Source organism: Colletes gigas, unplaced genomic scaffold, assembly GCF_013123115.1.
Source record: "Colletes gigas isolate AHSC1104 unplaced genomic scaffold, ASM1312311v1 Colletes_gigas_Sc00007, whole genome shotgun sequence".
In the NCBI taxonomy this organism is placed as follows: Eukaryota; Metazoa; Arthropoda; class Insecta; order Hymenoptera; family Colletidae; genus Colletes; species Colletes gigas.
In genome coordinates, this window is record NW_025106636.1 from 5,574,295 (window position 1) to 5,593,738 (window position 19,444).

At 42.5% G+C, this 19,444-nt stretch overlaps 1 protein-coding gene across 5 annotated transcripts in view; it reads right to left on the bottom strand.

Moving 5' to 3' along the window:
• Positions 1–391: 391 nt before the first annotated feature.
• Positions 392–19,444, bottom strand: part of LOC122396184 (nucleolar protein 4-like) — a 102,399-nt gene continuing 83,346 nt past the window's right edge. For 4 of the 5 annotated variants that reach the window (XM_043394358.1, XM_043394355.1, XM_043394359.1 and 1 more), the window contains 5 exons: positions 17,400–17,603; positions 14,893–15,039; positions 8,910–9,124; positions 7,297–7,487; positions 392–5,881 (listed from right to left, as the gene is read on the bottom strand). In XM_043394358.1, coding sequence (XP_043250293.1) covers positions 5,715–5,881; positions 7,297–7,487; positions 8,910–9,124; positions 14,893–15,039; positions 17,400–17,603 — 924 coding nt within the window. In that variant the 3' untranslated portion in view covers positions 392–5,714. The remainder of the gene's footprint in view (positions 5,882–7,296; positions 7,488–8,909; positions 9,125–14,892; positions 15,040–17,399; positions 17,604–19,444) is intronic. The other variant, XM_043394357.1, reaches the window with a different exon arrangement.

Genomic DNA, 19,444 nt, shown 5'->3' on the forward strand with positions numbered 1-19,444 from the left:
ATTTTGGGGCACGTTTAATGATACCAAAATCAAAAAATAAAGAGAAAATACTATAAACTTTATTTTATTTGATAGTTACAACGTCAGAAAATTTTTATAAATTGCCCACAAATCAAATTTCAATGCAAAGAAACAGGGGGGATGTAGAAAGAGAGAGAGAGAGAGAGAGTCCTGATTATAAGTTGAATAATCGATTATATTTGGTAAAACATTTACAAGGTAATAAGATTTTTTTCATTTAACGTTACATTTACAGGCAAGGCATCATCAAAGACCGTACCAACTCTACAATAATCGTAGTAATGTATAAGGTTACTTATAAGAAAGTATGTACCATCAAATTATCTTTATCGTTACTATCAATATTAATGTTACGGTAGTGCTACTCTTATTATTTCTTTCTCAGGAACAAATACATATTCTTTTCTCTTTTTTTTTTTTTATATTTATATCTTTAATCAATATACATCAATTCGCGATTACATTGAACGGTGTTAGAACTGCACCCCGTGTAGACAAACAAGATACGGACACGTTTTCGAAGGTGTCTCCACGCGTTTGTGGACGATCGAACGAAAAAAAAAAAAAAAAAAAAATATAAATACATATACAATTGTATGTATATAGTTATTAATCTGTACGTGTATATGTACGAAAAATGAAAATGAAATACATGTGTATTCGTGTGTTTCATCCTTCGGAGTTTCTCGTCACCTTTTTCGTCTTTCCCTTTTCCTTTCGATCTATTGTCAGCGTATCGTGGAGTCGATGCTCGATTCTCGTAGGAACGATCCGGTCGACTCTCGAAAATTGTCGTTCCGATTCACCTTGAAGTGGCTTCCACTGTGTTTGATTTCTCTTTCAATGATCATCGTCAGGTTAAACTGCGGAGGGTTCAGCCAGTCGCGAACTGGTTCGAATCGAACGTTTCGTAACTAATGTCTACTCTCAACTAAATCAAACCGATGGCGTTTGGGAAGTTTGTATATCAACGCGTTTCGAACCAAAATTAATCCGAACCGATCGACTCCGAACAAAATTATACCTCGAAACGCTGTTATTCTGAAAATTTTCGGCGAAACGATCGTTCGAACTTCGCCAAACTGGTCCAAGTTTGTCCGGGCGGGCCCGTGTTCGAACCGTTCTGTTCGTACGCGACTGACTTCGGAAACCGTGATGCGAAACAGAATTCTTGTGGTGTGTTTGTGCAGGTGCACGCGGTTCCATTACACACGGAACATGTGTACAAGTCTCAGAGATACATCTAATGCGGTACAACTAGTCTGTAAGATACGACGATCCTAATGATTATTACATTCGCGAAGAGGAGACGTTCGAATGAAAGGAGGCGTTCCACGGTGCCGCGAAGCGAAGACTACTTTATACGCGCAGAGAAATAGAGAGAAATAGAGAGAAGAGGAAAGAGTACCAAGTGTGTAAAGACTATTGCACTATACCGAATCACGATATTCGATCGATTAACTAGACAGCGGCAGCATACACGGCAATCCAGATTCCACGAACGAGACGTTCAGTGACGGGGGCCCTCCAAACACTTTCAAACGCATCGAACCGCGCCGCCAAAACTACGAGTCTCCGTTGGTCGATGTTTGTTTTCGAAAGTTTAACAATGGACACGTCTATCTAAAAAGGATAATCGTCCTGGGAACAGCCACGAACTCACTGATTAATATTGGTCGGTATCACTCGTGTTTGAGATCGTTTGAGGTTGTTCGAGACTGTTTGGGACTGTTTGAATCTATTTCTGAGAGTGTATTTCTGATAGTATCCCTTTTCCCTTTTCAACTCAGAATTGTTTTTCAAAACATTAGTGAAATATTGTCTAGTGTAAGGAGCAATTTCGTCAGCCTCATTTAATAAGGATAAATGTCTAGGGGAGTTTTAAAATACTTAGGGCGTTTAAGACACTGGAGACTTTCTGGGGTTTTCAGAATTTCGAGGCATTTAAGACCATTCGAATGCCTTCCAAATGGTCCAGACATTTAAGACTCGAATCTTTCAAGTGTTCGAGACTGTAAAGGCTCTGGAGGACTTGAAGATTTCTGTGGTTTTGGACGTAGCTCGTATGGATTCATATTTTTGTGCGATTCGAAATGCTTGGAAGTTAATTAATACGCCCATCGCTAAAGATATCTGAACGAAGCGATCGTCGACCGACGGGATACGCTTTTCACGGTTACTTTCATTGATCGAGAGACAAGTACGGTACGCGACCTCGAACGGTGAAAACGGTGGCGAAACGGAAAAGGAAAAAGGAAGCATGACTTCGTGCAATGGGGGGCCAGGTGAGAAGTCGTTCGTTTCTAAAACAGTCGTATAGCTGTTCGTCAACCCTTTCTTTTTCCTAACCGTCCTCCCTCCCATAATGGTGGAATGTTTCTCTGTGTACTCGAGCTCGGTCGTGGCGACCACGGCCATCGATCATCCGCGTGAACATATTTTACAATCGCATACAGTATATACACACAATACGATACGATATATATACATATACAGTGTGTCCGGTTCGACCATACGCACGAAATTAATCATCGAATACTGAGAATACAATAAACGTCGATGGTATAAAAATTGTTCATCCTGTAACATCATGCCAAGTATAATACTTGTTTCGAGAGTTACGTCAAAGATTTAAATATCGCGTAAATTACTTTAAATGGAACTGCATACTTCGATTGCGCGTATCTCATTGTTCGTTTCAGTCATTTTTGGTAATCAATCGTAAATCGTTCTTTAGATAAGTCTATAAATACTGGTGACAATTATCGAACTGAGTCACTGTACCAACTTATTATGTAAAAACAACGCAACTGACCTACATTTGTGTTTACAGTTTCGCAACGTACGGAATCGTAACCATCGAAAAGGATTAGAAGAGTTTATTTGGCTGTTAAGTTTGGATAAAAAATGGAAAAAAGATATCTAATAAATTTATTTACCTCGTTGAATGCATCTTACAACGCAACAGGATATCCATTCGAAAATAGGTAACGTTGAAATTTCTGCAAGTAATAATCTCACAAGAAGCTCCAATCCAATGTTATATTTTTCCCCACACCAAGTCAACAATTTTTATATGAACAACGTTTATTGGTATCTGCTATAATCGGTGAAATAATTGCATGTATACACTCAAACCGGCCATGCTGCATATAATAATAATAATAATAATATATATATATATGTATATGTATATATATATATATTCTCTCTTCATATCTCGTCAAAAGAAACTCGTGTATCCGCAGTTTTCTTTCGTTTCCTTTGCTCCGTAACGTGATACGACGACGTGTATAAACTATGTACAAAACAACGACAGAATAGAATTAACGCGCGACGCTGCATCGCGAAAAATTAGTCTCCACGAGAGGGGCGACAACCCTTCTTCCTCTACGGTTCGTGGGAACCAATAATCGTAGCGACAATAATATGATATAATATAATATAAATGGTAATAGCGATAATAAGACGCGATAATTATTACAATTACGGCGGCACGTAATTAATACAAATCGATGAAATTGATCTATGGCGGAAGATATCGGTGTGGCGCGACCCCTGTCGTGTGCTTATATTTTCTCGTACAGGTTAAAACGGGTTAGAATGACTCCTTGGTCCAATGCGAATGACAGTATCACCTTAAAAAAAAAAAAGAAGAAATCGCTAAAAAGGAAAAATAAAAGAAGAGAGGAAGAAATAAACGCGTGTATATATAGCGCTACGTATATTATCGTATAATAATAATAATCAGTGTTCTTTGGTAACACAGTGATGCGTCCGGAGACCACAAATACGGTTTTAACGTATTGTCAGATCGTGACAAGATGGTCCCGATAAATGTGTACAACTTGCGTCGAGGATTGTGGGGCTACAACCCATTCTTTAAAAAGAAATTTTGCATTCTTGCTGTGCTTGGTTTCTGGGAAAAGAGCTTTGAGAATTGCTTCGACACGCGAGCAAACTGATCGACAAAACTTCATTTATTGGATCGAGGGTTTTAACGAAAAACTTAAAATTAAAATCAATATATGTAACAGCAATGATTTTCTATTTCATGACACCTCGTTCAATTTATCCATTTAACGCAATTCATTTGTACACGGTTCAAAGCATACACTGCATTAAAGAAAATTACTACACACGTGCCAGGGTCTGTAATAAATTTATAATAACATACATACTCAAAAAGGTATCATAAAAACTGAAAACAAAAATACACAGTTTGAACTCGCAACGTTACGTATAAAATAATTCTAGAAAATGCTGTCCCCGCCTTTAAGAGCTAAGAAACCATTATATCGACCAACAAATTAAGATAAAAACTTTGTTCTTTAACAAAAAAAATTCATATAAATTAGTAGCTCATTTATACATCTCTGTACAAACGTTCTACTTAAACATAACCTTTCTTTTTCTTCTACAAATTACTTAACCCGCATAAATACATAAAACAAACAAAAACAAGAACTCATTTCAACAAGATCCTCCATCGAACTGAGACCTCAGTCTAGATAGTTCCCAAAGCTCTGCTCCTCAAACACTCCGCCATTTTGTTTCGAGTCACCGAACGTCCGCGTTCAGCCACGATCATCGACGCAACCTGCACGGTTCAAGTACATTATGCTCTGTACCGACCCACGTTGGTTCAGCCAGTGTACAATTAATTATCAATTAACCCATCGTTTCCTCACTGACGCGTCGCCAGTAGAAAAAAAAGCCATCTTGTCCTGCGACCTATTTATATACACATGTCTATGCGCGAACGTATGCGTACGTATGTTCCTATGTACACGTGTGACCGCAGTGTTCTTCGTCGCGTTTTCAAATCGTCCCCGTCAACTGACAGGGAACGAAGATTCGTGTTTCACGATCAGCCGTATGTACATCGTCGGGGAAAACGATCACGACGCACGGTTACTCGAACCCGCAAGCTTGAGTAGAAAAAAAAAACCCCCCCCAGACAGAAACGTTTACTTTGAACATATACGTGGTCGTTGCGATCGGTTTACTCGCGTGGCTCGCAGGATCCGCTAGAAGGTGCCAAATATTTTTGAGCAACGTTCAAAATCTCCCGCCGGGCCGCTCTCCGTCAAAGCCTCTCCACACGCACACTCGCACGCACGCCACACACGCCGTCTCGTTTGTTAAGCTTAAGCTTATCGGTAGTTAAGTAAATATCTGTAAATCCTCTTTATGTACACCCTGTTTGAATAGTTTTCCTTAAACCTATCTTCTAAGAACGCGTTCTAGCGATTCGTGACGCGTGGGAACTCTGTTCTAAGACGAAATCCACCCTTGGCGGTGGCCAGCGATTCAAAATTCCCGCGCGAATCGTTACGGGGGATACACCTCTCCGCCCCCTCGCGGCCGCCCGAGAGAAGAACCACGCGTTGTAGAAAACTCCAGCTTCCTTTTTCGCGGGATAAGTTTCATTGGGTTCGCGGGCGTCCACTGGTTTCGCGGACCGACGTTGTCTCGGGGATGCATTTCCCAGCTGGAGAATAATAGAAACTTGTTACCAATCGTCGGTAACATCGACGCCGCGGAGATTGAGCGAGCTTCGTTCGCGTTAACGTTGAAGTCTCCGGGTCCTAGGATCGGGTAGCCGCCGTGGTCGCGTTTCACGGCGTCTGCTCATCGCCCGGAAGGGCTTACGAGCCAAGCTGCTGGCCACTGGCTACGTAAACGTAGCTCTATGGTTGCTGGAGCAACAGTTGCTCGAGTTCGTCGGCGGACCTCAAGAGAAACGCGGCGGACTCTCGATAACCGGTGATCAGTTGCCTGACGGCGGTCATTTCCGTCGCGTTCAGTTTGTGGCTCAGAAGAGGCTTCGTGTTCTTCATGCTCAAGTCCGTCGGTCCTGGAAGAACAATTCAGGTCAGAGGTTAGGTTTAAATATTACCACGGTTTCAAGCGTGTTTGCAATGCCAAGCGCAGGTTATTTAGTTTTCCACGTGCATGCTGTAGCTGGGAATTCTTTTCGAGGAAGCTAACCCCTGAAAATTATGCAATTGTTAAATGAAACGTATTTTGATTGGTTACTAGATCAACACTATTGATGTACAGTAATAGCTGAATGAAATTGCAAAGTAAGGGTTGTAGTAGAATTTGTGGTTAGGTTATTACACTTATGATTTCTGTGCAGTGTTTGTCTTTCCTATTTTTTGCATTCTTATTGTAGTTAAAGTATATTAATTGTATGATTATTTTATTATTCTTGGTCTGATACAGTGGACTGTGTCTTTAGAGCCAATGTTTGATATCAATGAAATTACATTCACGTTCAGAAGTGGTTGATACTTTCATTGATACCATGTAAAAGAATTCTCTATAATTATTACAATGTATCTGTGGTAATGGTTTAGGGACGTGAGGAAGATTAATAGAAGTGAATATCAGATACGCATAGTGAAACATTGGTAAGTACAAAATGATGTTAGTAATCACTGCATAGCAAGCACTACATTTAGCATATAGATTGAACAATTCCTACGCATTGAGAAAGTGGCAACAAGTCTTTGGTCATGTACAAATTGGAATGATAACAAGTTTAATTATGAAAATTATAAAAGCTGTAGCAATAACATTGTAGTTGTGAGATGACCCAGAAGGATACAAAATACACTTTGTATTGTATAAAATAAAATTAATAAGAGGAGTTGGTAGTGGCATACATAAATTTCAATAAAATTGGTATGAAACAGCAGGAGTTATACCTACAAAAACCATAGGTACAATATTGGTTGACTATGCCCATACACTTGTAGAGGCAAATTCAATTTATTAATTTGCAGAGGTATAGAATATGATTGATATGGAAAACCTAATTTTATTATTTATAGGTAAGAACAAGTTTCTTGATTCATTTTTAATATTAAAAATGGCTGTGATTACTTGTGACCAACACATAGTATAACACATTGCAACACTTGCAATAAGTTATCCCCAATATTTGTAAGCTTCCAAACAACATTATTGTCATCAAAAATCGTTCTTCAGTACAATTCAACAAAATATAGAGGGCATCCATAAACAACTTGTTAAAATAATATTAAAAAAAAAATGAAAAAGATTTGTTGAGGGGTTTGAAGTTCATCCAAAATGTTAGTAAACCCCGCTATTTTTGATATAGTTCAGTTTTTTGGTTTCTCGGGTACGATTTTCATGGGTGAATTGGAAATTTTATTGAAATGGTCGTTTGCCACTACCGACTGGTTCCTTTGTGAGCTGGCTCAGCGAAGGCGAACTTATATGGACACCGATAAGCAATATTACTTTGTGTACCGTTGCTCAGAAGGCCCGACGTGAAGCTCTGCGTCGGGTACAGTCCTGCCGACAGGGTTGGCGGCACTGTCGTTGGTCCTGCACGCTGGAACGCCTGGCTGAAGTTCGGTCTGTACATCGCTGTGGGTGCACCGCCGCTGGCAACACCATTAACGGCCGACGAGCTGACTATCGTCGCCTGGCTGAAAAACGCGAGCGAGATTCGTGTTAACGATAAGGTGTAGCATTGATTAGCTCCGCCCGGTTCCGCCTCCGGCTCTCTCACTTTTCGTTCCGTGATCTTTGACCGGCTACGCGACGCTTTATCTGCGCCTGTTTCATCGTCGTTACTCCGGATCGGTGAATGAGAGATCGGGGAGCGAGAATGACCGTGCCGGAGAATTGATTACGAGAGGAGTGCGTAATTTTTGTCGCCACTGAACGTCGATTCGGCGCGTAGACTCGTACGAGCTTGTTTATCAATGCTCAATTATGGAGACTACGTTCGTAACATTCTGGCAGACTCGAAACAGATTCATTATCGATCGTGTTCTCAAAATTGCCACTAGAATGCTACGAAGCTTGACCAAGATTGGCCCGTCTTCTATAGCCCCTGCTGCATTTTCCAGTTGATAAATTTGGGCGATCAACAACCGGCCGATCTTGCTAAGTACTAGGTCACTTAAATATAAACGGGATTGCTTGAATTTCCTAAACGATTCCGTGGGCCGAGTCCGTGACCTCAGCCGATTATTATACTGAATCTTGCCGTATTTCAGTAAGCGGTTTAGACGTCATCCGTATTGTGGTGGATCGCCGAGAGAAATGAGCGAGCGGAGGATACCACGAAGCGCGGAGTAGCGCATTATCATCAAATTTCCCGTTGGCGAGGGGATCTAGTGACAGTCTTATTAGACTTCAAAAATAGTACGAAGAAAAGTGTTCTTTTTGAAGAGGCGTACTTTCATCTTTTAGGGATGAAAGGATGAAAATAAACTACCAGCGTGTATCGCGTTTTAAATGTAGTCTTTCGCGCTTCACTGGCCCCAAGAGGGAAAGAAATGTTCAATTTACGAATCACGTGTTCATTTTAAGAATCATTACTGTAATAATGTCGCCCTTTGCACTTTTCCACAAAGGCTCTAAAGAGGAATCCCCCCAGTTGGGAGAGATAGAAATGTTCAATTTACGAATCTCTACTTGTCCACGTCATGCAATGAACAACAAGACCATTTATATTGTTTAAAAATTCAGTCCCGTTTAGATTTAAGTGACCTAGTGCAACTAGTGGCTCTACCGTATTCAAGAAGTGACTAATTGGCAGTGAAATGTAATAAATAATTTATAGTGTCGACCACTGACGAGGTGATGATTATTTTGATAAAGTGTTAGTTATTTAGTGAATTACAGTGTCCAAAATGAATGTGAGTTGTGTTACACGTCCTGGTAAGTTCTCTTTTAAGTGATTCCCAGAAACATTGTCCTCTAAATAATAGTTTTGCTATGAAATTGTATCTTTGGTTGGTGTGATTATTTGCAAAACCGGTATAGATACCATTATGTCGTGTTTATAATTCATATAGAAATTGGTCGTGCCTGCTTTAAAGTTAGTTCATCGTACTGACCTCATGAGACCCTTGTTGTCCGCTGGTGTGAGCAGCTTCGACGCTGGTGCTAGAGATAGGGGCGTAGAAGAGAGGGTGCTGCTCGGTAAGTTCGCCAAACTGGTTAACGGCGCCAGGGACGTTAGCGATGTCGGTGGTGTATCCTCCCTTTTGCCCGGAAGTGATTTCACCGGTGTACTCGAGAAATGCTCCAAACTTGACCGGACGTCCGTTTGCTGCAACCAGAACGCGATCTTAGTTCCTCCTCGCGTTAAATTTAAGATGGAGAACCGTCGAGCCTCCGTATTTTAATATTAAATCGGGTACCACAAATTAATTAACGTCATGCTCATCGCGCTCATTGATAAATTAATGCCAGAATTTACATACAAAACTCCAATCTTTTATCGACAAATCAAAACTGTAAAGACACAATATTTTGTTATTGGATTCGTAACAAAAGAAGTCTTTCATTCATGCATGTTAGAAGTAAAATTATACGATAGTCTAAGTTTGTTACTATTAAAATTTACAATCTCAGTGTTTTCAACTTTAGTACTATGGTTTTTTTTTTACAGTACATCAACAGTAAACAACTCCACGAGTGTTTACGGTTTAAAATCATAATTATTGCTTGCGATGGAGAAAGTATTTATAAACTGGTTAGTCAGATCAATTTCCAAATATCTATCTTGTACATACTGTAGTCGTATTTGGTTGGTACTGATTTATTTATTGTTAATTCTGACTAATCAGTTGACAATTATGAAGCGTGTTATAGTTTCAATTTTGTGGCATGATGTACTGTGGATCCGTAAACGATAAAATTTTGTATGAAAAATCTTGAAAATAATACGTGTAAAATTGCACAAGAGAACATTTTCTAAAGAAATATATAATGTCAGTTATTTTGTGTTGATTTATCCCTTGGTAAAGATTGACAAAGTAATGGAGTCGAGCGATATTGAAACTCCTAAACAAATAGAGATAGTCGCTTTGTTTTATCAGAGAAACAAAATCCACTTCTGAAATAGCAAGAAGGAATGTGGTGAACGTGTTTCGAAACCTACACCTAAAAGGATACTGCATAGGATCTGGTATTTCAAGACTTCGAACCTCAGGAACGATAACAAAGTTCAGTGAATTAAAATAGAAAATTTTTTACTTTCCCATTATCTAAGATTTGAAGACTTCGTGTTTCAAGAGCTTTTGACCTTCAGAATTTCCGTCTACCATCAAACTGGAACTATGCCTGAACGCAACATCGAAAACACCCCAATCAAAGGGTCTAAAACTACCAGAAACTCATCGTCATAATTCACCTAAACGAAAGCGTTGCAAATCGATCACAGACAAATCATTTCGAGCCTCAGCTCGTTCTGAATTTTTGTATCGCTCGGTAAACGGATCGTAATTGTTACATTTTGTTGCCTCCGCCGATTGGCTCGCTCATTGGCGACCCCCACCACCCACAACACGCGAGAAGCAACTATCTCCTACTCCAGATTTTTAAGCATTCTGACCCAATTTCCGCCAGTGGCGAGCGAGAATTTGCTCGGCGCAGTTTTCGACGTAAATTCGCCAAGATTTCGCCAAAGGCGAACACGCCACGTTCCGAGGGGCGGGAGAAACACACGTGGTTATAAACCGTACTTAAAGATGTACCTGCTGGATCTGCACGCGATCGTACACCTGCTTGTGAACTACTCTCAGATTCTTTTTCCTCATGTTTAGCCCCTCGTTTCCAAAATGCCACGTTCACTGTGTCGCGTCGGGGTCCAGCTGAGTTCTCCACCTGCTCGTTCAACTCATCGCACCGGACACTCGCGCGGAATGTTCACGGAAGCACGGGGAATCGTCACTGACGATCCGTCGAGTTCTATTGTCCGCGGATGGTCGAAGAGCACAGTCACCAAAGCACCACGTGTCATGAGTCAACGGACCGTGAACAGACCGTCGATCCTCCCGCGAACGAACGCTCCCCCGCATCGGTCCGCGCCGCGATCATCCTCGGGACTCGTACGCGGCAGCCTGGTCACCTGCCTCCGCGAGTGCACGGGATGGAGGGTCGAAAAAACCGGCGGCAAAAAAGCCAGGAAGAAGAGAACCGAAGAGAGGAGCCCGCTGAGGCGGCCAGATGTGGCGGGCAGAAACGTCGAGGCGTGAGTAAGCTCTCGCGGGCAAGGAAATTAATTCGAGGAAAGAGAGGAGAGCCAGGCAGAAAGAAAGGGGAGGAACGAAATCGAGAAAGAAACGACGCCACGGACGAGAGGGGGCGCACCGTGGACGGGGGCGGGGTGCCAGGAGGCCGACGGCGTGCACGGAGGAATGAAATCGTCAAGAGAGAGGAGAACGGATGTAGGGAGGTGTTTTTATGAAAGGCGAGCAGTGTGCGTTGACGTCAATTATATAGGTGGCCACGGCAGATAGCCGCGTCCGTGCACGAACCCCGGTCTTCTCCTTAATGGGTTAGGTTTAGGTCGCCGGAGAGGTTATCGGTCTCTCGTTCCCTCTCTGTCCCGCCGAGACGCCTGTATCTCTGGTCCTCCTCGGTAGGGATTTTCAACGTAGATAAGTCGAAACGAGAGACCAAGTTCTAGCTTCTTGGCTCCGGGACGGGGGAAACGGGACGGGAGCAGACGTGCAGTATTCAAGAGGTCAGAGGGAGGATTAGGTGTGCCAACGACGCGGTGCGGCTCCACGAACCTCGAGCACAAGACGAGCTTCGAACGTTCTGGAAACTACATTCCGCGATTAGGGTGAACGAACTATAGGTAACCAGGGAATCTGCGATCGCGAACGCGATGCGTGCACGCTTGTTCCGTCAGCGACCTGGTCTATGCAACAGGGAAAAGCATCCTAATGATCGAGAATTGATTCTTCATACAACAACCTGCTTGGTACAAGCAACTTTTGATGCTTCCAGGAGCGTCCAATTTACGAATCGCGTCTGGGTTCGTTTTAAGAATCATTGAGATGGGTTCCTACTTGACTATGACCTAGCAGGTCCTAATGTTTCTGCAGAGAAGCTGAGCTACTTTGAACGTAGTTTTAAAACTGAAGGAGGATGTATGCCTTGTGGTTACATCATCCACTGTGTAATAGTAAATCTTATTGCTTCTAAAAGGTATCTAGTAATTTTTTGTGCTGGACTGTGGGGGTATAAGGCTGGAGTGGGACTTCCTGGTCTTAGACAGGTCAAAAACCCCGATCGAGCTAATGTTCTCCTATACCTGGGCTACTATCTCGTTAGTAGCCTGGTGCAGAGAATTTTGACGAAGTTGGCGGGCTCACTCTGGCCAAATCCACTTATCTCACCTCCACGTGGGACCCCTGGGACCCTGTACCGACTTACGTTAGTACAGGGTGCGAAAGAGTGAGTGGTAAAAGTCAGTTCTGATCAGACCTAACCCAGACCAGGATAGGAAGAGCCAAGAGAGAAGATCCTTATATATTGTACTAGTAATCAAGATGGGTCGCCGAGTACCCATCTTAGGTGATACGGGAAACGTTGAGTGGACTGATAACTCTCAGTCATGGTTCTTGTTATGTGTGCAGTGTAGTGGTGTAGATTAACATGCTTATGAGATCTTCGGATCATTGTGGCTATTGGAGTCGTAACGCGAAGCAACGCTCACTGGTTCTGGTCAGTATCAGAGAATGCTAAACATTCATTGGTTGGCCATGAATCTAGCGACTCTTGCTTCTAAATACTATCGTAGGATAGTCGATGAAAAAGTTGCACGCTATGTGAACGACTAATGATAGAATGTAACGCCCGAAGGTTTGAACGTCTGGTTCTCCTGACCGGATGGCAAGCGTTACTTTCGACTATGGAAACTATGTATGTATACTATTTCCGTGATTACACCTTGCTGAAGACGATTAATGCAAGAAAGTTAACGATGGTTACAATGGAGAAGTAAAACAAGGTGTGGGAAGTAGGATCGTTTTACATGCAGCAGTTTAGGTATGTGAAGAATGATAATATCGAATGAATCGAAGAACAAGTTCCTTTTAAATGGAACGTCTATCTAAGTGTTTGCATCGAATATTCAAAGTTTCAAATTCTTGATGTTATCCTTGCAAATACGAGCAACTACGACGAACGTGGTTTTCCCCCCGCAATGAGCATTTCGATTTAAGTCCATATTCGACTCTGCCTAATCAGATCGTTCGAAAGAAGCCTCTCGGGGGGCAAACGAAAGCAACGATCGAAACCACGGTCCGCACAGCACGTGTGCTCGAACAATTTCGAGCACGATTGTCTGAAAAATGGAACCTGATGCGCGGGGATGTACCGTTCCGTAGCGCGAGGCATCACCCTTTCAGCGTACATACCTCGAGCAAGCTATTTGCAGCTAGAATTTAAGCGAAATTTCAAACGTGTCCGCGCTATTGTGGCACGCAATCGGTCCGGAGCTTGTTGACGACTCCTGGCGATGGAATATATATTTCGATTTTTCCGTCGTTCAGGCGGCACGCGTGGAACGTGGTCAGTGTGTGCGCGCCATTGCATCAGAGTGGGAGAGGTGCGCGACCCGCGGGTTATCACCGGCCTCTGTGTACCTATATCAATCCTAGCTTCGTTTCACGTATCACACTTCGAGGCGTTGCGCAAGAGACGCGTCGCTCGGATTTCTACGCACGATAATTTTATGGCCGGGGCAGCACTCGACGGTTTATGGAAAACTTTATCGTCCACGGTGTTGCGTCAGGAGCCCGTTCGGGATCCCCTCGCGAAACGTGGATCGCCGTTACGGTTCAGTTATTTCGATCGGAGCACTTTGCTTTTTATAAACAATAACAAGAGTCCACCTCTTTGGGTTTTGAGAGCAAGCTGCGTGCCCGATCGTACGACAACTTCGCCTCGGCCAGTCTAGATGGCGCTCTACGGGAACACTTAACCCTTTATAACTCCGCGCGACTATCCAGACGCGTACCCGCCTATCTACACTTTTGAATTCCGATTTAATTCCGTTATCGGTGCGTATCAATTACGGGTTTAAAGCGATGGTATAACCTACAAATAATGTATTCATAACGACTGTTTTACGGTCGAAGCTTCCGGTTATTAACCGCGAGTGCAATGAAAATTATTTAAGAAAGTATTACGGTACTGCCTCGCTTTTTGCATCATCGATCATTGGGCATACTTGTAATGGAATCGTCCCCACTACGGTTTAAAGTGTTAAATGCAATGGCGGGCCACGTATTTGTGCTTTCTTAGTACTTGTAAATAAATAACGTTGACGCCATTGGAATACCACAAAATTGTAAATGCACCATCGGAGTATTGAACATTTATGATTTGATTTTCTATTTCAAACAACATAGTGTTGTAAGAAGACTCCTATTTTGCAAGATATTTATCTCTTTGGATAACTATAATTACAGTAATTATAGTGATTCGATGTCTGACAATACGAATTGTACGCTATTAATATCATCGTACGATTGTTGGTATTTCCGCACGTTTTCGAATAAGAACTTAAAAATAATATATACACAGTAACAATTGTATATACACCGACCCTACAGTTAAGTTTCGACCGTATCGGTTGTTTTAACGGATCATTAACGCACCACGCGAACAAACTTGTCACCTTTGACGCACAAGTTCGAAAATTAAACGAATTAGGTACACAAAGCGTTCCAGAAGACTCGCTTTATTCCAAAGTTTAATCGATCGTGACACACGGTTACGAACCACCGTTAAATTCACTGTCGCGATACGCGACAAATTTTAGCAGTTTCAAATTATCGCGCCACTTCTTGCATCGTTTTCAAAACATTATTTACACCAAGCATATAGAAATTGTTCTCTTTCGATCATCGTATTATCGCGTTCAACGTTTCCGTTGGAGCATGGTCACTTTGTAATGGTTTTTTTTTATCTGGCGATCGTGAAATCACAAAATGACAGCGAAAGACGTAGGAAACAAAGCTCGATTCGCACGGACGAAGGCGACGTTAGTGCTCTTTTCATTCTAATTTTACTCACCGTTGCGGCCGGAAGAGTTGGCATAGGCTGTGAGACAGGCTCCAGACCGACTCTCATGCGTTTCGCGTTGTCGCTCTCATTTTCGCAGGCTGTTGCCAAAATTTGCTCAGCCTGCACGGAGGTCAAGTGTGCCGGAGTGGGCCTCGCCTAAAAAGAAATGCCTGCGTCACGTGATCGTCGCATACCGAAAGCTCGAACTTGACTCAGACCTCAGGAATTTTTTGGCTTTCGCGGGTGACCCGTAGGCGGTTCACTGGGGAACGTTTCCGACAGCGTTTCGAAATCGTCGCTGTCGAGAATTCGAGGCTGCGTTCAAAGGAATTTAACAACTATCGCTTGTAACTATGGGGAATCGAATTGTTTTACAAATGGTTTTGGTGTTGTGGCCGTAGCAGGTTACTAGAAAATTATGACTTCGAGGGTACACCCTAACTTGAAGACTTCAACAACTAAACAACAATTAAAAATTACAAAATTCAAGAAGTCCAGGTGAATCATTCTCTCGATGGGTGGTTTAAACCTCCTCGAGTTGCTATAGCTTCGTTCTTAATGCGATGAAACGCGTGAAATGTTAAGTTAGATACCCATCGTTATTGCCTGAAGGAGAATGAATGAAGCTAAGTGAAAGAATTGTTCCAAGTCGATACTGTTAGCTATTTTTGGCAACTACCTAACCCATGCCCCTTTTCAGGGACGCGTTATATTGGCTCGAACAAGCAAAGCTTCAAATTGATGTTGACCTGTGGCATTCGTAAATATTGTAACACCGTTGAAGTGTTATCTAACTAAGAAATTTAATTATGAATCAAAAACTAATAGGAGAACTGAATCTTTAGTGTATAAACTTTGATGAATTTAGCTACAATGGTGGCAAGTTGTGGTACTAGTCTTGGAGACTTAAGTAACCTAATTCTAGAACCACTTTACTTTACCAAAAACTCAGTCACTGAACCTAATCAGTACGAAATGGACACCTCACAAAAAGGGGATATTCCAAAACAAGATAATCAAATATATTTCTATTAATAATATTAAATCACTTTTGTGCTCCTCGTGATAGCAATGTGACCTCTTACTTGTGCTAACTATACTCCCATCGTTCCACGCACTTAGGAATCTGGACTAAAGAGGACGAATGTAAGCACGAATGGTTTTTGACAGTGATCGTGAAGAATTAACATCACCAGATCAGATCAGTCACATGCGTGACGCACGACACTTCTGGGCCAAAGTGAATGACACTTCTAAGGGACACTATTCTAAGCAACGTGGTCGAACTTGTTCCTTTCAGTGGTATTTTAATCATGAACGTTCGCTTTCAAAATCTGTAGCTATGCTAAGTGGATGGAATATAGTGAACTACTTGAGGTACACCCAATTGGAATGCGAAGTAGTCGATGGTGTGCTTATCGCTCATTACACAGGCCTGCAATATCTACCTCCTTGGTGTGGACTATGAAAGAGTAATACAGAGATTTTTAAAATGGTGATTCAAAGAATGATCCACATTCTGAGGAAGTGCTCCTCAAACACACTAAAGATTAGTTTGGAAGTCTGCTGAAGAATAAAAACTGATAGTTGGATTAGAATCCTATTTTTTTGAATTTTTCAACAAAGAAAGAATCGTTCAAAGAAGTGCCAAAATATAGGAGTACCTGGTAACTTCAAAATGGTCAGCCATTTGTAAAATCTACGACCACAATTGGATTCACAGTTCATCCATTACGATACAGTGAACAAGGTGTCCCTAAAGTAGTTGTTTAAGCGTACGAACAAAGGTTCATCAATGTTTTTTTCGAAGTTACGGATCTTAAACGACTGGTTTCATGTGATAAAGTGTATAAAGTGTGACGGAAAATATTTCGAAAAATCATAACAAGCACAGCCGTACAATAAAGCTCTCCTCGCACTCTATTATACAGCTCGAAGTTCAAACGTTTACTTCCGCGAGGAATGCTGGTTCTATTCGTCAGAAACGATAGCAAGCGCCATCTACTGCTCGAACTCGCAACTACCAAGGGGACTTCCCTAATGGATTCCTCGAAATTTAATAAGCGTTTGGCGATAGAGCTTCGTCTAATAGTTCAATTTCTCAAAATATTGACTCGTAAAAGTCTAGGCACATAGCACTACTGTATACTTGCAACAAATATAGCGATCTCGTAAAAACCGCGGGCTACCAAAATGGTAGGAGCTTAGACTCACGCTGTTAACAATTTACACCAGGTCCGAAGGGATCAGTTTTGGGTGTTACAAGTTTAAGAACCTGGATGTTCAGTCTGCGAGAGAAACCTGTTTAGCAGTTTCCACTCAACAAGGGTATCACTGGACAGACGTCTCGAAACTGACGCGAGCAGATCACTATAATTGTTTCGTCAACTATACACGAGCGTCGCTGGGCGGCAAACACCACGGAACTATCCATCCGAACTCCAAGCTGTGAATTCAGTTAAGCAACTAAAGGACCTACCAAACAAGCTACAAAGATAGAGGCAATGGAAACTTACCGCGTCCCAAGGTGCACCCTCCCTGCCGCGTTTGTTCCTTCGACAGCTCTTCAGGTACGTTCTGATCCTCTTCCTGGCCCTCTCGGCGAACTCCGGGAACTGCCTGGTGCAGCTGTCGATGATCGCCTGTATCTTCTCTTTGGGCTGCTTCGAGATGGGCACTATGCGGTCCAGGTTCTCGTCGACGAACAGCCTGACGAACATCTGTAAGGGGACGCGGACGGACCGCCGCGGAATGAATTAAACGAGCCCGTACACTTCGCTGCCGACGGAATTAAGAATTTCACGGCGGTGGGAGGAGGAGGAGAACGCACGGGGGCCTCTATTAAACTAATTGTAATTAATAAAGGAGCTACTCGCTTGGACGGCTCACGGCCAGCTGCGGACCCTGGTTGGATTTCAGGTTCCGCAACGGAAGGGAGGAAACAGTGGGTTTCATAAAATTTTACGATAATTGAGGCCTTTTCGGGGAAAGTCTGACGCCAGCCGGCTCGGCTTTCATTGGATCGCCAGCCGCTTTTCCCCTAGGCTGTGTTTCTTGCGAGCAAGTTCGTACCTTTTTACGCGGTTACCGCCGGTAATGGCGGCCGCAATAAACTCGCCATTTCCGGTTTAACGCAACCGACGCGGGAGGAAATGGGCTCGGAGCGTTCGGGGCGACGGGATACGGGTTCAGGTGTTGCGTCTTTCTTCGAACGTTTATCGCTGGTAATTAGATTGTTGTAATTATCTGCGAACGGCGCACAACACCCTGAAGAGATTATGTTCGGGGTTTGAGCCGTTCGGCGATACCGAGTTCGAAATGTTAGATGTACTCTGGTGACTTTGAGGAGTTGGGGGAGCAACTGGGAAAAAATTTTAATGGGAGATTCTAGAGGCCAAAATAAGACAAAAATCAAGAATATCAATTTGTTGATCGAGACTTCGTTAAGAAGTTATTAACGTTTAAAGTTCCGCCTGTTGTACTGGGGCTGGGGCAAGTCAGTCCTAGTGGTTTTCATTCACAAAACTGTAAGGCTATCGATACGTCAGTGAGTAGAGTGAGAACCACTATAATAACTCTTTAACAAAGCCTCGATCAATAAATTGATATTCTTGATTTTCGTTTTATTTTGGCCTCTAGAATTAAAATTTTTCCCAGAGATGACCGAACACCCTATATACAGAAGAAAGAGTCAACTTAGGAGGCCTCTTACCATTCATCTTAATAGAACTATTACCCAAGGATGAAGCATGTTGCAAGTAGTATTCAGACCCGATTAAACAACACTTGTTTAGTTGGTAGTTATGAACACGAGGTACTCTTAGGGTCCAGAGTAGGATTAATCGACGAGTTTAATGAGATCCTCGAGAGAGTAGCCTAAGGTGAGGCTATTGCCCAAGCCTATAGTTCATCTATTGTTTGATACTATTGAAAAGAAGCAAGATCTCTCAATTATACAGGCACGTAACGTTACGGTAAAAGAGGAAATAGTTCGTGACGTCATTCACGGTCATGGAGATGGCTTTAACACGTGGGACTTAAATGTTACAGCAAGTTCTATGCTGTCTTAACTCCATCGAGAAACTGGTACAATTGATTCCATTCGACTGTTTACAAACATCTGATAATATCTTGCGCATAGCTCGCCGCGTTTAATAAGATATAATGTGCCGACCTAAGTGTGGGAGAGCGAATAGCGGACGGGAGACCAGGCGGTTAGATTATCGCTCAGGTTTACAACCTAACGGGTGACATTTGATACTACTAAAAACAAGTACAGACGGATGACAAGAGCCGATGTTAAAGCGAGTCCAAGGATCTCATTTAACTGAATGTGTGTTTAAATACACTGGATTCTCGCGAGGTCACTCGACGTCTATTGTCTACAGAACGTCCATAAACAATATTGAAACGCTCCTGCAGTGAACGAAACGAGATTTCTAGCGACTACGAGTATCGTCTAGGTGTGACCAGAGGATAAGAATATCAATGATAAAACCTTTCGCGAAGGTCGTTGTAATTGAGAAACGAGAAAACTTATTGCAAGTGCTATTCGTCCCTA